The sequence below is a fragment of the Myodes glareolus genome, chromosome 23 (assembly GCF_982192425.1).
Source record: "Myodes glareolus chromosome 23, mMyoGla1.1, whole genome shotgun sequence".
In the NCBI taxonomy this organism is placed as follows: domain Eukaryota; kingdom Metazoa; phylum Chordata; class Mammalia; order Rodentia; family Cricetidae; genus Myodes; species Myodes glareolus.
Window position 1 is genome coordinate 3,132,426 of NC_142048.1, and position 20,827 is coordinate 3,153,252.

General features: G+C 52.1%; 1 protein-coding gene across 4 annotated transcripts; it reads left to right on the plus strand.

Annotated features, from left to right (window-relative positions):
* The first annotated feature begins 15 nt into the window (after positions 1-15).
* On the plus strand, positions 16-20,174 carry Mef2b (myocyte enhancer factor 2B). Of its 4 annotated transcripts, none has more exons than XM_048427323.3 (9): positions 16-538; positions 17,492-17,572; positions 17,878-18,081; positions 18,348-18,482; positions 18,814-18,943; positions 19,040-19,173; positions 19,292-19,379; positions 19,499-19,586; positions 19,747-20,174. In XM_048427323.3, the coding sequence occupies exons 1-9, from the start codon at positions 536-538 to the stop codon at positions 19,967-19,969; spliced, it is 1,086 nt and encodes a 361-aa protein (XP_048283280.1). In that variant the 5' UTR covers positions 16-535; the 3' UTR covers positions 19,970-20,174. The 4 variants fall into 4 exon arrangements, with proteins under 4 accessions (XP_048283280.1, XP_087757133.1, XP_085536641.2 ...); XM_087901007.1 differs by lacking the exon at positions 16-538 and adding an exon at positions 3,904-5,061; XM_085680515.2 differs by lacking the exon at positions 16-538 and adding an exon at positions 3,904-5,038.
* The last annotated feature ends 653 nt before the right edge of the window (positions 20,175-20,827 follow it).

The following is a 20,827-nucleotide window of genomic DNA, read 5'->3' on the forward strand; positions in this document are numbered from 1 at the left end:
AGTGTTCTCCTGGATGGTACAGTCAGCACTTACTGGGTGATGACGTCATCAAGCATTAATTAAGCATCTCACTTGTACACTGCAAGTTTCTCAGCTCTTTGGGTAGCAAGAACTACTGGGCACCGGTCAGTGGGCATTCAGTGGCAAGCCTCAGCTTGCTCGGTATCGCTCACCAGCTGTTATCCCACCACAGGAGATGGGCAGTTCTTCACTTGAGCACCTGGAAGGACCCTAAGCTAGAAGGGCTCCCTGGTGTGTGCACTGATCCTGTCGGCACTGGTGCACACCTGCCCTGTACCCAGCCCACGCCTGGGCACCTGAGTCATGTGTCTCCTGCCCTGCTCACCTCATGGCATCCTGGGCTCTGGATCCCAACTTCATCTCTTCAGACTTCTTCACCTCCCTGGGATTAGCAGCCCTCTGAGCTCCAAAGCCACTCTCCCAGGTTACCGGTGGCCTTCATGGGTTCAGATCCTCACTGCCTGTCCAGACCCAAGACCCTCAACACAATCTCATACAAGAAGAAACTGGCTTGATGGTGAGATAGCTCGCCCCAGGCACTGCCCCTACCTTCAGGCATCAGTGTTCGAGTCCTGGCCTTCCCACCCTTAGCTCCCCCACCCCCCTTCTGGTCCTTGCAGAAGCAGACCCCTGAACATCACACTGAGAACTCAACAGGACCTCCTGGCTCAGCCGTAATTGCTCCCCTTGGCCATGAACTAGGCTCACTATTCCAGTAGCACCCCAGGGCAATCTTGGTGTGCATACATGAATGTTCAGAAGTTGTTCTTCCATGCTGGGGTCACATGACCAGACCCTGACCCTGCTTCTGACAAATGATACAGGACTGGGTGCTGGCTCCTTTGAGATTGAGGTGAACACATCTCCCTGTCGGACCTCTTAGGAGCCACTGGATAATTGTCTCCCACCTCCATCCAGGGCAGGACCTGAGACCCTGACTTGGCCACTAGCTCCCATCTCCTGGGTCCTGATGAGGCAGGGTGCATGTCTGTCCTACAACAGGGCCCTAGGTTCCCCCGAATCACATACACGCACTAAACAAGCTAACAAAACCCCACAAACTCCAACCGAAAAAATAGCCAAAGTTGTAGCAGGTGGAACAGGAGCACATTACCACAGCTCTGCCCATGCAAGACATGGTAAACCATGTCAGGAGGGCTGGGGAGAGGGCTCGGTCAGCTAAGTACTTGCCTCAGCTGTGAGAACCTGAGTTCAGCTACCAGAACCCACATCAGAAAAGCCAGGCATGTCGCCAAAGCTTGTAACCCCAACACCTACACAATTGTGCTTCCATAGATACACGCATGTAAATAGGTAGTAAATGTAAAAAATATCCCAGGATTCAGCCACTGAAACAACTGGGTGCACTGAACTTTAGGAGGCACACCTCCAGGGCTCCTTAACACCCCAGCCCTTGGGTGCCCCCTCAGCTGGCAGCTATTATCTTTCAGAGGTCCCAGAGCAGGACCTGTTGCCCAGACCCCCCAGGGCCACAGTTAGTTTACATCTCATTTGCGTCTCCCCCAAGAGCAGAACAGTGGTCTGGGTGCACAGTCCTGCCCACTCAGACCTGACAGGCTTCTGGTCCGAGTGAACTGAGCTTCCAAGGGAACAGGGCACTCATCAAGCCGTACATCTGTCCCCACACTGCTCCAACCAAAATTCACAGCCTCCCCTCCCCACCTCATTCTTAACTTGGAGACAGACGGTGATCTTCCTGTGCAGTGGGGCATTCTGAAAGCCTGCCAGTCACCTGACTAGGACTAATCCGGCAGGGTCTGACCTTGAATAGGCTTCTCCAGATCCGCAGGGGCTGGAAAGGGACCCACAGTGGCCCGTGTTTATGACTTGTAAAACTTTTCTTTTACATTTATTTTACTGAGGGGACACAGTATCATGGCACATGAGTAAATGTGGAGATCAGAGGACATGGGAATCAAACTTGGGTCACCTGGGCTGGCAGCTAGTACCTTTATCCACTGAATATCTCACAGATCTTGAATTTATTTCCTTTTAGACAGGTTCTTGTTATGTAACATAGGTTAGTCATGAGTTTAAGACCTTGTCCTTTGCCCAATGGTGGTAGCACATGCCTTGAATCCCAGCACTAGGGAGGCAGAGACAGGCCAACCTGGTGTACAGAGCGAGTTCCATGACAGGCTCCAAACTACACAGACAAACCCTGTCTTGAAAAACCGGGAGAAAAAAAAAAAGCATTTATTACCAGTTCGGCTCAGGGTTTGTTGTTATTACATAAGTAGTTTGAAGAGAGAGACAGAAAGGGAGAAAACAAAAATTCAAGAAGCAAAGAGCCTTGGCTTTCAGACCTCCTCGTCCCTTGCTCCAGCCACTCATGTGTCCCTCACCTGAATAGCCAGAGGTAGTAACTTCTCTAGTCCCTCTAGGGACACTGAAAGTGATGGGACTGAAAGGATCCAGGGCAGGGAGCAAGATTCTGTGGGTCGGAGCGTGGCCTTTTGTGTGGGCGGGTGCCCCCCCCCCCCCCCCCCCCCCCCGGCCCTGCTGCAGCTGCAGCCCTCACGCCCTCACGTAACCAGAGCCCGTAGGTTGCATCAGAGCCAGGGGGAGGTGGCCGGGTAAACAGCGGGGCCCCGGGGGCCGGGGCTCCCCAGGCTCCTTCATCTACAGGAGCCTTGTTCTTCATCTTGGAACCCAGCCAGAAGCCCCCAGGCTGGCTCGGATCTTGGTGTGTCCTGAGGACACCTGTGCGTGTGGAGTGAGAACTGGGCTAGGGCAAGGGACTCACCTACAGCACGGCACAAACTTTTCGGTTTTGAGTCTGAAGAGAAAGTTTGCAGCTGTGGGAAGTGGTTCACTGCTGTCATCCAAACGCTTAAAGTGTCAGGCAAGAAGACTGCCCTGAGCCTGGGTTACACGGTCGGGAGTCTGGGAAGTTGTGCCGAAACTATAGGGTTCCAATTTCACAGACGTGGAAGAAGGCAGAGGCCACCCAGGCAGCCATACTCCTGCCCCACACTCCCGAGTCTCACTCAGGGACAAACTACTCATTGGAAAGCACTGCAAATGTCCCTCATCCTTCTGGTGTTGCCCTCCTCCACAATTCTGGTCTGACCTCCCATTGTTCCCATTGGCCGGGCTCCACCTCCAAAGAGTTGGGAGGGGTCCCATGTGGGAATTCTACCCTCTTTATCCCCAGCCAGCTTTGTCCCTGGCCTCTGACCCTGTAATTTTTTTCCTTCGATGCTCTGCAAACACAGAGGTGAACTGAGACAGGAGCATGGTGGTAGAAGGCCAGCAGAGGACAGGGTAAGGCAGTAAAGTGAGCAGGGTCCAGTGGAAGTACATGATTTTAGAAGGACAGGAGGCTGACTTGGTCCATTTGCTAGCAGAATCAGGACTCTAAGAAATTCTTTTTTTTTTTTTTTTTTTAAGACAGGGTTTCTCTGTAGCTTTGGAGCTTGTCCTGGAACTCACTCTGTAGACCACACGGGCCTCAAACTCAGAGATCTGCCTGCCTCTGCCTCCTGAGTGCTGGGATTAAAGGTGTGTGCCACCTGCCCGGCTAGGAATTCTTTTATGTATTTATTGGACAGTCTCAATCAGCAGCCTAGGCTGTCCTGGAACTTGAAGCAGTTGTCTTGTCTCTGCCTCTTTAATCCTAAGATTACACTGACATTGGTTTATTGGTTTTTCTTTTCTCTTTCAGTGTTAGAGATGGAAGGGAGCTTCCTGTATGCTAGGCAAGCAGTCTACCACATTATTTATATGTTCGTTTTGAGTCAGGGTGTTACCAAGTCCCCACTGGCCTTAGACTCACTCTCTTCCTGGCTTATGGACTTGAGCCACCAGGTCCAACTTTTTTTTGCGGGGGTGGGGGGGTGGGACAGGTTTTCTCTGTAGCTTTAGAGCTTGTTCTGGAACTTGCTTTGTAGACTAGGCTGGCTTCAAACTCACAGAGATCTATCTGCCTGTCTCTGCCTCCTGAGTGTTGAGATTAAAGCCTTGTGCCCGGCTTTCTTTATTTGGAGGCAGAGTCTCAAAATTGCCCAGGACCCAGAAACTTAGCATAGTCCAGCTAGCTGGGGTTACTGGGAGGGCAGGCTATGTCACCAAACCTCAGTCCTGTTAAGGTACATGGTCTGGACTAACAGTGGCAGAGTTCTGAACAAGGTACAAATTAAGGTCAGGCTCACAATGAGGTTCAGTAGCACTGAGTCCTCAAGCAGAAAAAAAAAAGCCTTGCCTTTTAAAAACGATTATATTTTAAAATTATATTTATCTGCATGCATACATGGGGGGCAGTGTGTGCCACAGTGTGGGAAAGATTCCACCATTCAAGTTCTTGGGGTTGAATTCTGTCTGTGCACCATGCTTAGTAGTTTCAGCTGCTCCCCCAGCCCAGTTTTTCTTTTTCTTTCTTTTTTTCAATAATTTATTTTTATTCTATATGCATTGATGTTTTGCCTGCATGTATGTCTGCATAAGGGTGTCAGACTTTGGAGTTACAGTTGTTAGCTGCTATGTGGGTACTGAGAATTAAACTCCAGTCCTCTGGAAGAGCAGTCAGTTCTCTCAATGGAGAAACTGAGTCGTTTCTCCAAATCCGTCTTTATTTTATTGTTGGTGGTGTTTTGTTTTATTTTTTTTTTTCCAGACAGGGTTTCTCTATAGCCCTGACTGTCCTGGGACTCTCTCTGTAGACCAGGCTGACCTCGAACTCACAGAGATCCACCTGCCTCTGCCTCCCAGATACTGGGATGACAGGCATGCACCTCCAAGCCCTGCTTCTCTATACCTGCTTACTTTGGAACCCAGCATCTTCTCTGAATTCAAGGGCTTAGGAGGCAGGACTCTCTCAAGCATCTGCCCCTCGCAAATGAGGGCACCACCTCCATCCAATCACCTCTTAGGGGCGGGACTGCGCGGGAAGGCACCCAGGCCGCTGGGATCAGAGCTCAGTGTATGGGCAGCAGTAGACGCCTGGACTTGCAGGCACAGCAGGTGCGGCCGCGGACGGACTCCCGGGACTGCAGAGGTGTGCACGGCTCCGGGGCACGGGTGGGTACAGAAGGTGGTGTTTGTGTGCATGAGGTGTCTGACGGATGGCAGGCTGGGGGGCACTGGGTTTCAGGAATGTTTGCTGAGTAGGGTCTCCTTCTAGACCAAGCTAGTCTGTCTCAAACTCACAGAAGTCCTTCTGCCTCAGTCTCTAGAGTGTTGGGATCACAAGCGTGAGACCACACTCAACTGTTGGAGGTTTCTTCACCTTGAGAGGAGGGAGTTTGAAATAGGGTCTTACTCTATAGTTCAGACTACTCTGGAATTCAATATGTAGCTCAAGCCAGCCTCAAACCCTCCTTCCCCAGCTGTCTTAGTGCTGGGATTTCAAGTGTGACCACACTCCATTGTTTGAGGGTTCTTTTGGGAGTTTGAGAGAGGGTCTCACTCTATAGCCCAGGGTGGCCTAGAAGTCTCTGTATCCATGCTTGGTGGTGCATGTCTTTAATCCCAGTAAGGCAGAAACAGAGCTTTCCAGACCAGCCTGGGCTACATAGTGAACCCTAAGCCAGACAAAGCTATATAGTGAGACCTTGACAAAAAAAGAAAAGAAAAGAAAGAAAGAAAAGAGAAGAAAAAGAAAAAAGACACATTTGTAGTCCGTGCTAACCCAGAACTCATGGCAATCTGTCTTTGTTCTCCCAAGTGCCATGATCACTAGATGTTTATCTAGTGGTGGCTGTATTTGTGGTTTTCTTTTTTTTTCATATTGAATTGATATTTATTTCAGGACATGCCATGTCAAAATAAAACAAAAGAGTCAATCCTTGCTTTTAACAATAACATGTATTATAAAAGCACTTTACAACTCCATCCCATATTTGAGTATACGTTACAGGGTATGTGGGCTAATGATTATCTCAAAGTATTTCTCTATTCAGATCCATAATCCAAGTGCTCTCCAAGTATTACAAGGTGGCAGTAATTGAGAGAAAGAGGAGGAAAAGGAAGAGAGGGAGTCAGGTTTTCCCAGTTAAGGATTTTGTTGCAATGAGGAGGTGAGGAAGTATGAAGTTATTTTTGTTGTCTTTCATCTTTATACTGTGTTAAGTAATGCTTACAACATAAACTCAGTAAGCTTCTTCTGAGCTAGAACTCAAAATGTTTTCCCTGCAAACAATGTATTTACAATGTGTGTATTAACTTACACAGCAATCTCACAATAACTAGTAAAGATTAAAAGGCTGCACTCCTAGTAGTATTTGTTCGCAATGTTTCAAGGGAAATACATGTTGGCCATGGTAATGAAGCTCTAAATACTCAACAAAACACCTACAAATTCAAAGTTTAAAATGTATTTGTGGTTTTCTTTGTGTGAGGTAGAAGGAGGGTTGAGAAGTTGAGATAAGGTCTCTGTATGTAGCCCAGGCTAGCCTCGAGCTTTCATCAATCCTTCTACCTCAGTTTCCAAACTGTGGGATCACAGGTGTGTCTCTACTTGAGGCTGTGTTTGAAATTTGGTGAGGGTTGGTGCTGATGAGGTCGTGTCACTGAGGACCTCTCTAAGGGTGCACACCACTCGACATCCATTGCGCACGTTTTCCTTCGGGCATGCACATGGGCACAGAAGACAAGATGAAGGGCTCACCCCTTGCCACATGCCTGTCTTCCTTGGAAATGGCATTGGGAACAACTCACGGATGTCTGAGACAGTGTCCCTTTTACGGTCCTGACCTACCCCCTGCCTCTCAGTCTCCGTCCAGAGAAGTAGATGCCAGTGATCCTGGCCCCTGCCTGGTCTCTGCCTGGCCCTAGCCCTAGATGCCAACAGAGGTCAGACACAGTCTAGGCCTCCTCCTGCTTGCCTTGAAGTTCTTACTGTAAAAGTTGAGGACTGTGGTCCTGTAGGATTAAGGACAGGAAATCTGGATGTTGTTGTGAACAAACCCAGGTTCAAAAGAGCCCACAGTGTGTCGGGATTGGGGAGAGTGCTTGACTCACCAGTGAGGATCTGGGGAGGTCGCCGAGGAATGAGTGCGAGTTCTGTACCAGGCACTGGAGGTGGTGTGGGGCACCTGCTTCAGTTTAGAAGGGTCGGTGGTTTTGGTTTGCTTGCAAAGTTTGCAGGAACCTCTGCAAAGTCAGGCTTGCTCCTCCACACTGGATCTGTCACCCACCTAGAGAAGCACAAAACTTATCCTGAAGGGGACAGAATTTTGAGATACTTAAAGCCAGGGGCAGACTGAATGCTGGTTTGGATTTTTCTCTTTTTACTGTTTTAAAGATTTATTTTTTTTAGTATTTTAACTATTATATACAGGGCATGGAGAGGGCACTGATGAGCTGAGGTTGTAAGCCACTTGCTATGGGTGCTGGGAACCGAACTTGAGTCCTCTGCAAGAGCAGTGAGTACTCTGAGCCACTGAGCATCTTCCCAGCACAAGAAATTTGTCTTCTGAGCCAGGGTGTCATGTTGCCCAGGCCAGCCTTGAACTCCTGATCCTCCTGCTTCCACTTCCTCAGTGTTGGGGTGACAGCGGCCTGCCCAGCTTATGATCTCAAAGGAGAGGATCCTAAGACCAGGTGGGGACACCCATCCCCACTTTGGATCCCCACTTTGCCCTTCTCTGAGCTCTGTCTGCCTTTGTGACCATGGCAAGGCAAGTTGAGCCCAAACTTGATTTCCTGGGGTTTTATTTTATTGGTTTTTTGAGACAGGGTTTCTCTGTGTAACTTTGACTTTCCTGGAACTCACTCTTGTAGACCAGGCTGGCCTCAAACTCACAGAGATCCACCTGTCTCTGCCTCCCAAGTGCTGGGATTAAAGATGTGTGCCACCACCAGCACCTGGCTGGCTTCCTGGTTTGTTGTTGTTTGTTGAGACTGTCTCGAGTGTCTCAGGCTAGCTCAAAGTTGCTGTGTAGCTAAGAATGGCCTTGAGCTCTTGATCCTTCTACATCTCAGAACTCGGGTGACAGGCATGTACCACCTTTGCCAGGAACATGTGTATGTGCCCTAACTTACCCAGTCTGGGATCTGGATTTTGATCTGGATAACAATAGCAGGCCCATTTCCCAGTTTGGACTGTGGCAGGCTCACGCTTCAGCCCAAGTCTGCTCCATCCGGCCCTAGGGGAAGCCCACTTCCTCTGATTAGGAGGACCCATCTCTCAGTAGCCGGACTTTTTCTGTGAGGTGGGTCATGTGTGAGTGGCTTGGGCAAACAGTAGGTACTCAATCGTAGTAGAGACTGTGAGCCATTTCCCAGCAGAAGGGCTGGGGAGAAGCTGCTAATCCCTGACTCGCCCTCTTTGGGTCTTAGTTTACTCCAGGTCTAGGTGAAGGGCAAGAAGGGAACAAAGGTGGTGATTAAGACCTGGTGTCCACAGCTGTGGACTCAAGCTTGTCTCATCTTTCCCAACCTGCAGCCCTGGTGGTCCAGGCCACACGTTGTTCTGCTGGGTGCTACCCAGGCTTCCTGTCCCCCAAACCTCTCTCCCCACCACAGCCACTAAATCTGAGTATCATGGATCAACATAACCCATCCCGTAATGCTCTGTGCTCTGTTCTCCACTGTCTGCAGCCCTCACTCACCCCCAGGGCAAATTGCTTGTTTAGGAGCCCCAGCCTCAGCCTCCCTCTGCAGGCCTTTGTGCTGGCTGTGCTGCCCTTGTCCCTACCTGATGGCGCCCTCCTATCAGATGGCTTTCCTAGACCCTCTGTCAAAGCCACTCTCACAGTCACTCGCCTCAGTTTCTCCATTTTTCTCTTCTTTTTTAGATAGGCTCTTCTGCGGCTCAGGCCACCCTCAGACTTACTATGTAGCGGGAGCTAGCCACCTGGTCCTCCTGCCTCCACCTCCCAATTGCTGGATAACAGGCGCAAGCCCCAAAACTAAGCTGGTATTCCTGTTCCTTCCACATAGACCTCCCAGGCACAGTTATGTACTGCTGTTGACAGTCGGAGAGGAACCCAATGCTTGCCCACCCCTGACCTGGGTGTCCCTGTCATTTCTGGGCACCTCATCTTAGGGTTCTGGCTAGTATATCTTGGGGTTTTTGAAGCTGTGAGTAGAGTTCCTTCCGCCCACTGCTGACAGATGTGTTAATTTCCCAAGCAGGGAGACCTGGGTCTCTGGGGACCAATTCCCTGAGGGAAGACCTTTCTGTGGAACAAAGAGGGAAATATTGGGCTGTCCCTGCAGCCACTGCAGAGGCTCAAGGGACGTGTTTGGGAGCCCCTGATATGGGGCAGTAGGATTTAGCTCAGAGCATGGGTCTGTCCCTGTTCCTGGGGCAGTGCCCCTTATGAAGTGGGTGATCACACCTATGGTTGCTCTCTTACCTCTTGAGAGAGTGTCTCACTAAACCTGAAACTTGCCATTTGGCAAGGCTGGTCAACCATCAAGTCCTCGCATCTGCCTGGCCTCTGTGTGGAGTCTGGGTGTCAAATTCAGGTCCATATGCTTCAATGTGTTACCTACTGAGTCTTCTCTGTCACCTCTCTTCTCTAACCCCCGTCTCTCTCTCTGTTAAAATTGACTTTTATTTTATGTGTAGGGGCTTTTGTTTTGTTTTCATTCTTGTTGTTGTTGCTGTGGTTTTGAGACAGGGTCTCAACATGTAGCCTTGGCTGAGCTGGAATTCACCACATAGATCAGGCTGGCCTTGAACTCAGAGATCCTTCTGCCTCTGCCTCACAGTGCTAGGAAGAAGGGTGTGTAACCAAGTGTGGGTTGTTTTGTTTTAATGTAGGGCCTCACATAGCTCAGACTGGCCTTGAACTCATTATGTAGTTGAAGATGTCCTAAGCATCTCAGTGCTGGGATTACAGGTGTGTACCACCATGCCTATTTATGGGGTTGGCATCCAGGCTTCATGTGTGCTGAGGAAGCGCTACCAACAGGATGAGAATGTCTTACAGAACAGGGCCATCTGTGACTTCAGGTTTGCGCTGTGTTCTATGAGGCCCTTAAAAGGAGTCTAAGGACAAGGAATAGAATCAACACCACAGGGCTTCCCTAGCACACACGTGTCAAAATATCTTCAGCCCAAAAAGAAGCAACATGTTACCCTTGACCCAGCTCTGGGCAGCCAGGATTGGCTCCATTGAATTCACCGTCGGTAGTCCCACCATCTTGAGCGGTTCAGAGGTTCCCAACAGAGACACCAGAAGGACCTACGGACACAGGGACCCTGGGGGGACCTTCCTAGAATTCTGGAAATGAATTTACACCTCCTCCAGCTCTCTCAGCACCTCAGGCTGAGCACCCACAGCAGAAGGGAAGTCAGAGCTGGGCTGGGGCCTCACAGGGACAAGACCATCTGTCTCTAGGGATGCATGCATGTCACAGGGGCCAGCATGGATTTTGAGGTCTGCATATGTCAGGGGCAGATGAGAGTTTAGGGGTGTCTCTGTGTGTCTGAGGGGACTGGCAGGATCTGTGGCAGTCTGGGTGGCGGGAGGCTGCATGCATCTGAGGATTGACACTTCTTGGAGATTCCGAAGCAGGTCTCACGTTGGGGTTAAGTTTGGAGAGCTGTGTGGATTTAGGGATATCTCTGTCTTTGTTTTGTGAGATGGGATTGCACTGTATCCCAGGCTAGCCAGGAACTCATTGTTTAGCTAGGTTGGCTTCAGACTGAAAGCTGTCCTCCTGCCTCACCACCTGAGCTCCAGGGTAATAGCGTCACACTAGGCCAGATCCTTTGAAGGCTTTTGTAGGCAGGGACGCCGGAGTGTTTTGGGGATCTAGTGTTACATCTCATGGTCCGAGGTATCTCCAAGTGAAGGTAGAGTCTTCCCTTATTCTGGCCATCTTATGAAGGTTTCTCCTGGTCTCCCAGCGGCCCAGGTGGCCTGGGACTACTTGGAACGCTTATACTGATCTTTCCCCTACCCAGAGGCTGAGGGGAGATGACCCCGAAGCCGTCTGAAAGAACTAGGCAGCCAGGCACCCCCGAGCGGTCCAGATTGACCCAGTTTTGGTGGTAAAGCTGCCGCTACTGAGGGGTTACTGATCACACATACACCTGCTCAACCAGGCAGGTGCTCGGCCCAAAGCTGCCGGCGGTGAGCTAGGCCCCGCCCCCAGCCCTTCAGGTCCCGCCCAGTGCGGAGGGGCGTGTCGCCGGCTGCAGCTGTGGGGAGATGGGCAGCTGGGGTCGATCTGAGCACCTCGGGGAGGCCCCCAGGAGAGGGCGGGGAGGGGTCCCGGTTTTCCAGGGGGCGCTTCCTGTCGTCGTAATGAGGAGTCCTGGGAGCAGGTGATGAAACCGCTGCCCGGGTTGCGTGAGGCCGCGTGTCCCGCGGGCCTGGCTCCCACCTGCCTCTCACTTCTGCTTTCTGTGCTCGCGCAGGGCTGTGGGTCCCTGTGCAGCCCGGTGGCCCATCGCGGGGGAGCAAATCGGAGGCTGGATGTGGCCTGGCCCTCAACATCCCGAGGTTCAAATTTGACTTCTGGGAAGGAAAGACAAATTGAAAGCCCTCGGGCTGGAAGGAGCCTGTGTTTTTAACCCGTTTTCGTCTACGGGTGCGGGGGAAACAGAGGCCTCAGTTGGGTAAGAGACTAGAGGTTACTGGAAGGTGGGATCCCTCCTAGTCACCCTCATTACCATCACCTAGGGACCCAGAGGCCTCACTGAGCTAGGGAGGTGATAGTTTGTGGTTCGTAAGACCTTCAAGAGAGTTTGCTGATTGACTTTTTAACCACAAATCCCACCAGACAAAAAGTGTGTGTGTGTGTGTGTGTGTGTGTGTGTGTGGAGAGAGAGAGAGAGCGAGCATGCTTTATTTTAATAAAAAATTACTTCCATAATCAGGTGTGATGGTGCACCCCTTTAATCTCAGCATGAAGGAGGCAGAGACAGTCAGAGTTCAGGCCAGCCTGGTCTATGTAATGAGTTTTGAGAGAATCAGGGCTACATTGTGAGACCCTGCCTTTAAAACAAAATTTTAAGTCATTAATTTGTGTGTGTGTGTGTGTGTGCATGCCACAACCAGTGTGTGGAGTTCAGACGACAGCCTCCAGGAGTGGGTTCTCTCCTTCCACTGTGTGGGTCCTGTGCTCACATTCAGCTCCTCAGGTTCGGCACGGAGTGTTTTATCTGGTGAACCACGGCCTCCTCCCGGCTGCTGGAACAGCAGTATACCCATTGCTGTCCTCTTCAGGGTCTTTGCACTGACTTTACTGAACACAATCCTCCTGCCTCACCTCCTGCCTGTCATAGACTTTGTGATTTCCCCAGCAGTTCACCTGCTCAGTGCTCAGACCTGAGAGTCTGGCTCTTGGCCCACCCAGGGCTTGTGTGTCACACAGATAGCAGCCCCCAGTGTCCCCATCAGTCGTACTCAGCACCACTGAAGGCCTCCTCTGACTGCACGGTGCTTCCTCCTCCAGGACCTGGCCACACTCTGCCCTGGATGAGCACAGTCCCCATGGGGACCACAAGCCAGTACAGGCATTTTAGTTTATTTTTTAATTTCATGTCAATCGATTATTTGTTTATTTTTGAGGCAGGGCCTATGTAGCCTTGGATGACCTTGCCCTTCTGGTCCTCTGCCCTCCACCTTGCAGTGTTGAACGCTCCCTTCCTGGCTGGACAACACTGGGAAGTACTTGGGTGTGGCACCTCCCCAGTTCTCAATTTCCTCCTTATGCCCGACATATTCATACCACGCTGCTCCCTCCTCCCCACATTCCGATCACCCCAGCCATCTGGACCAGAGGCACTGGTGTCGTCTGTGGCTGGGTAATTTGCATGGAAGTACAAATAGATCTGCCCAGCTTGGGCCGCCTCCGCACTCCTCTCAGCCTGTCACACCTGGGCACAGGGGTCTGCAGCCCGTGCTGAGTGAGTGGAGATTTGCATTCTCTCGTGTATTTCTGGGTGTCCGATGGGGAAGCCTCTAAGAGGAAGTGAGCAGAGAAGCGGGGGGGGGGGGGGGCGGCGTCTCATGTGTGAAGGTCAGAGGTCAGCATAGGTTATCTCAGTCATTCTTCCTCACTATGTATCCCTGGCCATCTGAACTCTCTGCCTCCTAAGGCTGCAATTAAAGGCCTGGCTCCACCTTATTTGAGACAAAATCATTCACTAACCCTGGAGTTCAGAGATTCAGCCTATCTGACTGGTCAGGAAGTCCTACCTCCCCAGGGTAGATGACTTTTTATGTGGATGCTGGAATTTCAACTCATGCCCAGGCAGAACCCTAGCCTCCCATCCACCCCCTAGCTGCTTACACCTGACCCCAACCTGCTCCCATGAGAGTCTGAGTGTCACCGAGTATTCTGGAGCCCAAGACGGGGATCAGGAGTTGAAGCCAACCTAGACCCTGTCTCAAAAAATAAAAAAATAAAAATGAATAAATAGCTAGGAGTGGTGGTTGTGCCTTAGCACCAGCACTGGGGAGGCAGAGACATGGGGGTCTCTGTGAGTTTAAGGCCATTCTGATCTACATAGCAAATTCTAGGCCAGCTAGGGCTACATAATGAGACCCTGTCTTAAAACTAAATGAATTAGCTGGGCATGGTGGCTAACCTTTAATCCCAGCACTCAGGAGGCAGAGACAAGTGGATCTCTGTGAGTTTGAGGCCAGCCTGGCCTACACAGTGAGTTGCAGGACAGCCTGGGCTATGAGATCCTGTCTCAAGAAATGAAAATAAAAAGCCCATTTCTCCACAACTTTCTCTGTGCCCTCAGTGACAGACAGAAGTCATCTGTGTGCTCAAGGCAGAGGCCCCTCCAGCCCTGCTCCAGGCTCCAACCACCTTCCAGCCTCGGGGCCCTTGTCTCTTCTGGTCCCTTCTGCCAGGAACTTATTTCCTCAAGTCTCTGTTCAAAGAGAGCCCCTACATCCCTTCTCTGAGCACACCACCCTTATTCTCCCTTCCTCACATTTCAAGGACAGAGAGAGCTGCCCTCAGGTCTTCTAGAACCCAGGGACTCAGGTCCATGCCTGGCCTGGCTCCCATGGGACCCGGGACTGGGGCATTTCCGGAGTCATTTTGGCCAGGGGAACCTCTGGTCCAGTGCCCCCCTTCAGCCTCCAGGGACCTGCCTGGGTTCTGACCACACATCCCAGCCCTGGGAAAGGCATGACTCCAGCAAAGGGTAAAATTAGCGACGGGGTTAAATTTAGTAAGAGAATCTGGAGCAGGGCCTGCTGTTCCTTGATCTGTTCCTTGGACTTGACTTGGAGACCCAGTTCAGAGAGGGTGGAGGCTAGCCCACAGCATCTCACCTATGCCAGCTGAAGTATTCCGCACCACTGGATACAGGATTCCCAGGAACATGGGAGCCACAGCCAGACCAATTGGGTTGGGGACAAGAGAGTAGCCCTGGCCAGCTCACTGGATCCAGACTTCTTTTTCTTTTTATGGGAGGCAAACAGGGTTTTATGTAGCCCAGGCTAGCCTCAGATTCACTATTTTTAGCTGAGGCTGGCCTTGAACTTGGAGACCCAGTTCAGAGAGGGTGGAGGCTAGCCCACAGCATCTCACCTATGCCAGCTGAAGTATTCCGCACCACTGGATAATCCTAATCCTAATCCTTTTCCTCCACTTCCTCAGTGCCAAGATGACAGGTGTGTGCCACCATACCTGTTTTGTGTTTGTTTTTTGTTTTAAGACACAGTCTCACTATGTAGGTCTTGTAGGTCTGACTGATTGGGAACTCCAAAGCTCAAGAAGTCCCCTGCCTCTGACTCTGGAGTGTTAGCAGCTCAGAAACACAGTATCTTATTTGTCTTTGAAGCAGCCCAGGCTGGCCTCAGCCTCCCAAGTGCTAGGATCACAGGTGTGAACCACCATTTGAAGCGCCCAGCTCTCGTGTTCCTAGAGTAGCACTGGGCATGCCCTTTCTACCTGGACACCTGTCACCCACCCATCTCTCCAGACAGCAGGTGGAGGCTGTGGAGATGGATGCTAGCCGTGTGACCCTGAGGTAACCACTGACTGGAGAGGTTGTATGGCCTCAGAGTCTGCAGCGGGGACTGTCTTCAAGGGAGTAAGGGCCCCTGTGTCCATCTTGTCCTCTTTGTGGGCAACAGATACCTTTGTATCAGCTACCTGATCCCCAACACAGTGGTCTACTTTTGCTACAATATGAGTTTGAGTTCAGCCTGGGCTACAGAGACCTTGTCTCTTAATTTTTTTTTTTTTTGAGAGAGAGAGAGAGAGAGAGAGAGAGAGAGAGAGAGAGAGAAGAAAACAAACAAAACAAACAACAACAACAGCAAAAAAGCTCAGATCATCTGAGAAGGGTCAGCTACTGCTCTGTCTCAAAGGCATGTGTCCCAGGCCCAGCCTTCGGCCTCGCTGGCCTGGGTCTCTGGGAGCCCAGGCTTGTATGCTGAATGTAGTGCCCTGGACTGGTGGGATCCTAGCCCTCTTCTCTTTCCTCTTTGTCTGTGCATTTGGAGATCAGAGGCTGATGTGGGATACCATGATTTACTGCTTTCTGTGTGTGTGTGTGTGTGTGTGTGTGTGTTTGCATATGTGTGTGTATTGTACATATGTGTTTATGTGCATATGTGTGTGCGTATATGCATGTGCAAGCACATGTGCATGTATGTATATGTGTGTGCATGTATGTGCATACACGTGTGTGTGCGTATGTGCGTGTATGTGTATGTGTGTGCATGTATGTGTATACACATGTGTGTGCGTATGTGCATTGTGTATGTGTGCGTACGTGTGTGTGCACTTCTGCAAAGTACACTGGGTGCCCTGCTCTATCACTTCCCACATTATTCTTTTCAGATAGGGACTTTCACTGAACCTGGACCTAGGCTCACGACCACCGAGCCCCAATGCCCCTCCTGTGCTCCCTATTCTCATCACTGGGATTATACATAAGCACCTAGATTTTATGTGGGTCCTGAGATTCAAGCTCAGATTCTCATTCTCATGAAGGCAGAGCTCTAACTCATGGAATCTTCTCCCTAGATCACACTTCATGGTTTTGAGATGTTGTCCTTCACTAACCCCAGGACTAGTTCCTTTGGCCAGACTGGCTGATGGGCAGTTAGGCATCTGCCTGTCTGCCTCCCAGTGCTCTCCTGTGGTGCTGAGAGTTGAAGTCAGGTACTCACACTTACAACAACTGAGCCACCCCCCTTGCCTCACTGCTCCTGAGACAATCCCACAATGAAGCCCAGACTAGGCTAGAGTTCCTAGATTCCAGCAAGCCTCCTGCCTCAGCCTCTGAGTGTTGGCATCATCAGTGTGCCGCCCTTGCCCAGCTCAGAAACTTTGTCTTGTTTTCTTTATTTGAAGTACGTTCTCACCATAGCCCAGACTAGTCTGGAACTGCTGGAAGTCAGGGAGACCCAGAATCTCTACCATGGAGGCCAGGGACTTCCCAAGTCCCCATGTTGACCCTTTAGTGGAGTTCTCAGTCTTCAGGGGTGACTTTTCCTCAAGCCCATTCAGCAAAAAAAACACAGCAGAGCATTTTTCCTGAGGGGATGTGGTGACCATACCTGTTCTACTGGCACCCTGGAGGCTGAGGCAGGGGGATTTTGAGTTCTACTTAGCAAAACCATGTCTCAGAACACTCTCCTTCCAGGTCCCATGATGAAAATGTGGGGAGCCCCCAGGCCCAGACAGTGTGTGACCCATGTATGGAGAGGTCCAGAACAGAAGACCCCACAGAGCCAGGAAGCAGAGGGAGTGGGGGAGGGGCGGCAGGCGCAGGTGCAGCTGAGGACTATGGGATGCTCTGAAACTAGACTAAGGTGATGCTTAAACACCATGGAAAACACACACAATGCCATTTAACCGAGCACTTTAAACTAGTGAATTTTATGCAGAAATTCACTAAATTCAGGAAAGAAAAGAGCTGGGTGTGGCACATGCCTTTAGGCACAGTGTTCTGGAGGCAGACAGGTGGATCTCTGTGAGTTCGAGGCCAGAAACATTGCAAGAACAGCCAGGGCTACATGTAGAGATCCTGTCTCAACAAAACAAACAAACAAACAAACAAACAAAAAAGAGGGTGGATGAGGTGGCTCAGCTGGCAAAAACATCTGCTGTCTACCCAAGTGCCTGAGTTCCATCTGCAGAACTGGACCGATGTGGTGGACAGAGGGGACCTGCCTCCACTTACACCCCACCCCACCCCACATATGTGCATACAAGCACACAGCAGTGGGCAAACAACCTCCATATCTATGTCCACTGCCCAGGGGGCATCCTAGTGATCCTTTCCATTTGAGTAAGTGATATACTCCGGACGGTCCTCTGTACGGTCCTCCATCTCCAGGAGGAGCTGAGGCTGGCCTGGATCCCAGCTTCCTCCTATTTCAGCTTCCTAGGTGGAGGGATGTGAAGGTGCATTGCATTTACTGAAGCCCAGCAGGGGCTGTCTTGGTGAAGTGGCCTGCTTTCCTTCTCCTTGTCATCACTGGGGTTCAGAGACTTGAAGTGGGCAGGGCAGAGGCTGTCACTGTTGGCTTTGTTCCACCCGTTCCCTCCTCCTGCGCTCTTTCAGAATAGTCACTCGGCTCAGCCAGGCACGATGGGAAGGAAAAAAATCCAGATCTCACGCATTCTAGACCAAAGGAACAGGCAGGTGAGTCCCAGACTGCATCACCATTGGGGGAGGTGGCATTCGGGACAGGGGCATAGCCAGGCTAAACAAATGGTCTTGCAGAGAAGTCTGAGTCCTGAGGCCCTTTTGGGGAGACTGAGACAGAAACCGTGGGTTTTGCTTCCGGGGCCCAATCTTCTCAGAAGAGAACTGGACACTTGGAGAGTTGCGAACACGCAAAGAAGTTTCCCAGGTTCTGATGGAAACTAAAGCAGAGAAGGTCGCTCTGCAGTTTCCTCCTTTAACGCCCCCACCCCGCCACACCCCATTTCGCCTCTGTGGTGCAGGTGACATTCACCAAACGCAAGTTCGGGCTGATGAAGAAGGCTTACGAGCTGAGCGTGCTCTGTGACTGCGACATCGCACTGATCATCTTCAACAGCGCGCAGCGCCTCTTCCAGTATGCGAGCAGCGACATGGACCGGGTGCTGCTCAAATACACCGAGTACAGCGAGCCGCATGAGAGCCGCACCAATGCAGATATCCTGCAGGTACCTGAAGCTACCTGAAAGGCCCCGGGAGCATCCCAGCCGTGCCACATGACCCCGGTAGCTCCTAAGCCTTTCCTCTAACGCCGTGGGGATTTGAATCTCGGGGGACTTACTGTGAATTTAGTTTCTGGGTCTCCTAGGAGTAAGCCACGTCTATCGTGTATCCCTCTAGACAGGCTGGCCAGAAAAGGTCTCCCCTCTCAGGTACCCTAGAACCAAGCCCGCTAAGATCAGAGGGCCCACCCTGCAATCTGCTGTTCCCACAGACCTTGAAGAGGAGGGGCGTGAGCCTGGATGGGCCTGAGCTGGAGACGGAGGAGGGACCAGAGGGGCCTGGAGAGAAGCTGCTGAGGACGCTGGGAGGTGACCGAGGCTCTGCTTCGCCCCTGCCTCGGATCTATGTAAGAGAACATTCCCTATTCCTTCTAATCTCTCCGACCTCCAAACACACTTCCAATACAGAGTTTGAGGCTGACACCCAGAGAGCTGATATCGTCTCTGCGGGATACGCATTATGACCCAGGCTTTGAAAGACAACAAAAAGAGTTGAAAGAGTTCAACAAATAAGTCTTCGGGCCACAATTCCCCTAATGATCAGACACCCCATGGTCGGTAGAGAGGCCTGGACTCCGAACCAGGCTGATGGAGCCCACCCGGCAACCCCAGTCTTAGATCTAGGTCTGAATCTCCAGAGAGACCCTCCGCCTCATTCTCCCACATCTCTGTCCGCAGCCGGTGGCCCCTGCGATGTCGGTCTCAGAGCTGTCCTACCGGGTCCCACTCGCCCCACCCAGCTGCGACCCCAGCGGGTTGGGAGAGGACCCATCTGTCCACAGCCTCCCGCCCCTCTTTCGACCCCCGGGTGAGCATTAGAAGCAGCCAGAATGGGGAGAGTGGATCCTGACTCTGGTCTCGCTGGTGACACTACCATCCCTCTCTCTCTGGGTCTTCTCCCCAGGCCTGGGACACCCCATCTTCTCTCCGAGCCACCTCTCCGGCAAGACGCCCCCACCCCTGTACCTAGCAACTGATGGGCGGAGGCCAGATCTGTCCGCGGGCCTGATGGGGAGTCGAGGGGGACTGGGCATCTCGGTGAGGAGGGGGGATGGGAGAAGACAGAGGAGGAAGAGAAGGGTAGAAAGAAGAGGGAGAGAGGAAGGGAGGAGGCAGGTGGCCGCACCCGGCCTCAGTTTTCTCTTCTTGCTTGCAGAGAAGCCTGTACAGTGGCCTGCAGAGCCCCGCCGCTGCCCCGGGCCCCGCTTTGGGTAGCTTTGCCTTCCTGCCAACAGGTTCCGCAGGTGCGCCCACCCTATCTGACCTGCCTGCCCGTTAGAGTCCCTCGACCCAGTCCTGAATCCGGGCGTGGGGAGGGCCGGGGTTCTGACAGGAGCCCCGCTCAGCCAGCCTCTCCCGGCAGATTTCAGCCCCGGAGACACCGCTTCGCTCGCCCTGCAGTCCTCGTCCTGGCTCCCGACGAGGGACACGGTGGACCCGGCCCGGCCGGGGTGAGTTGGGTGCCCCTTGGCGGTCGGGAGACTTGCCTGGATTGGGTTGTGGGTGGGCTACGAGATTTAGAGGGGACCCACAGAGCTCCATGACGGGTAAGCTTTCTTATCTACCTTGTGGATCTCTCACCTTCCTGCCTCCCTTGTCTCCTCTCTCCAGCAGCGCCCGCAGCCTGTGTGAGGAGGGTCCCCCAAGCCGAGTGGCCTCCCCTCAAACGCCCCCGATCAGCATTAAGTCCGAGCGTCTGTCCCCCGCCACTGGGGCCTCTAGCGACTTCCCCAGGCCCTACCCCTACCCCCTGCTCCTCACCAGACCTCTAGCGGAGCCACTTCGGCCGGCAGCCTCCCTGAGTCGCTTGACCCCTGACTGCTGGCCGCGGTAGCGCACAGAAGGCTCCTCCCAGCCTCCACAGGCATCCCGTAGTCTCCAGTTCCCTGAACAGCAAGGAGGGCGGGGGCACGCGATGCCTCTCACTCGTGAGGCCCTGTTCTTTCCTGGAGTCGCTGAGTCAATAAAGCCCACGGCTCTGGGAGGGCGCTGGGAAGCTCCCGTCCCCCAGCCTCCCGAGCCTGAGGTATCCACACCCAGTCTTTCCAAAGGCCTCCTTTATGCCCTCAATGGTTTGGGGGTGCACGTCGTAGAAACGGATTCCAAGAGGAAAAAGGCCAGGTGGTGGGTGGGGATGTGACCAGAGAAGGAGCCACAGGGGACACCACTAAGGGCAAGCTAGAAGGCCTGAGCTGCTGATCTTGGAGGTGTGAGTCTGAAATGAGCTCACAGTCGTGTCGCCAGGGTTGCTGAGAGCCGGCTGACTGTGGTCACCAGGAGTTCTAGGCGAGCCTGGGACAAGAAAGACACTGCTTTTAAGAAGTAAACAGGAGGGGGCTGGAGAAATGGCTCAGCGGTTAAGAGCACCGACTGCTCTTCCAGAGGAACCGCAACCGCAACATGCAGGCATCAACATCCATAAACAAGGACTCACAACGAATAAACGTATAAATGGGGAGAGCCTGCTGTGCAAGCATTAGAATCTGAGTTCGAATCTCCAGCACCCATATAAAAAAGCTGGATGTGGTCTGGGTGCCAGCAAGGTGGAGATAGAGCTGTGGGGCTTAGAGGCAGAAGATGGAGAGAGACAGAGTCAGGCTCGTGAGTTCCCCACCCCTTCTCTGGCCTTCTTGGCTGTGTTGGCACCATCCCACAAGAAGACAGATATAAAATATGCAAAAGTGGGGAAAGC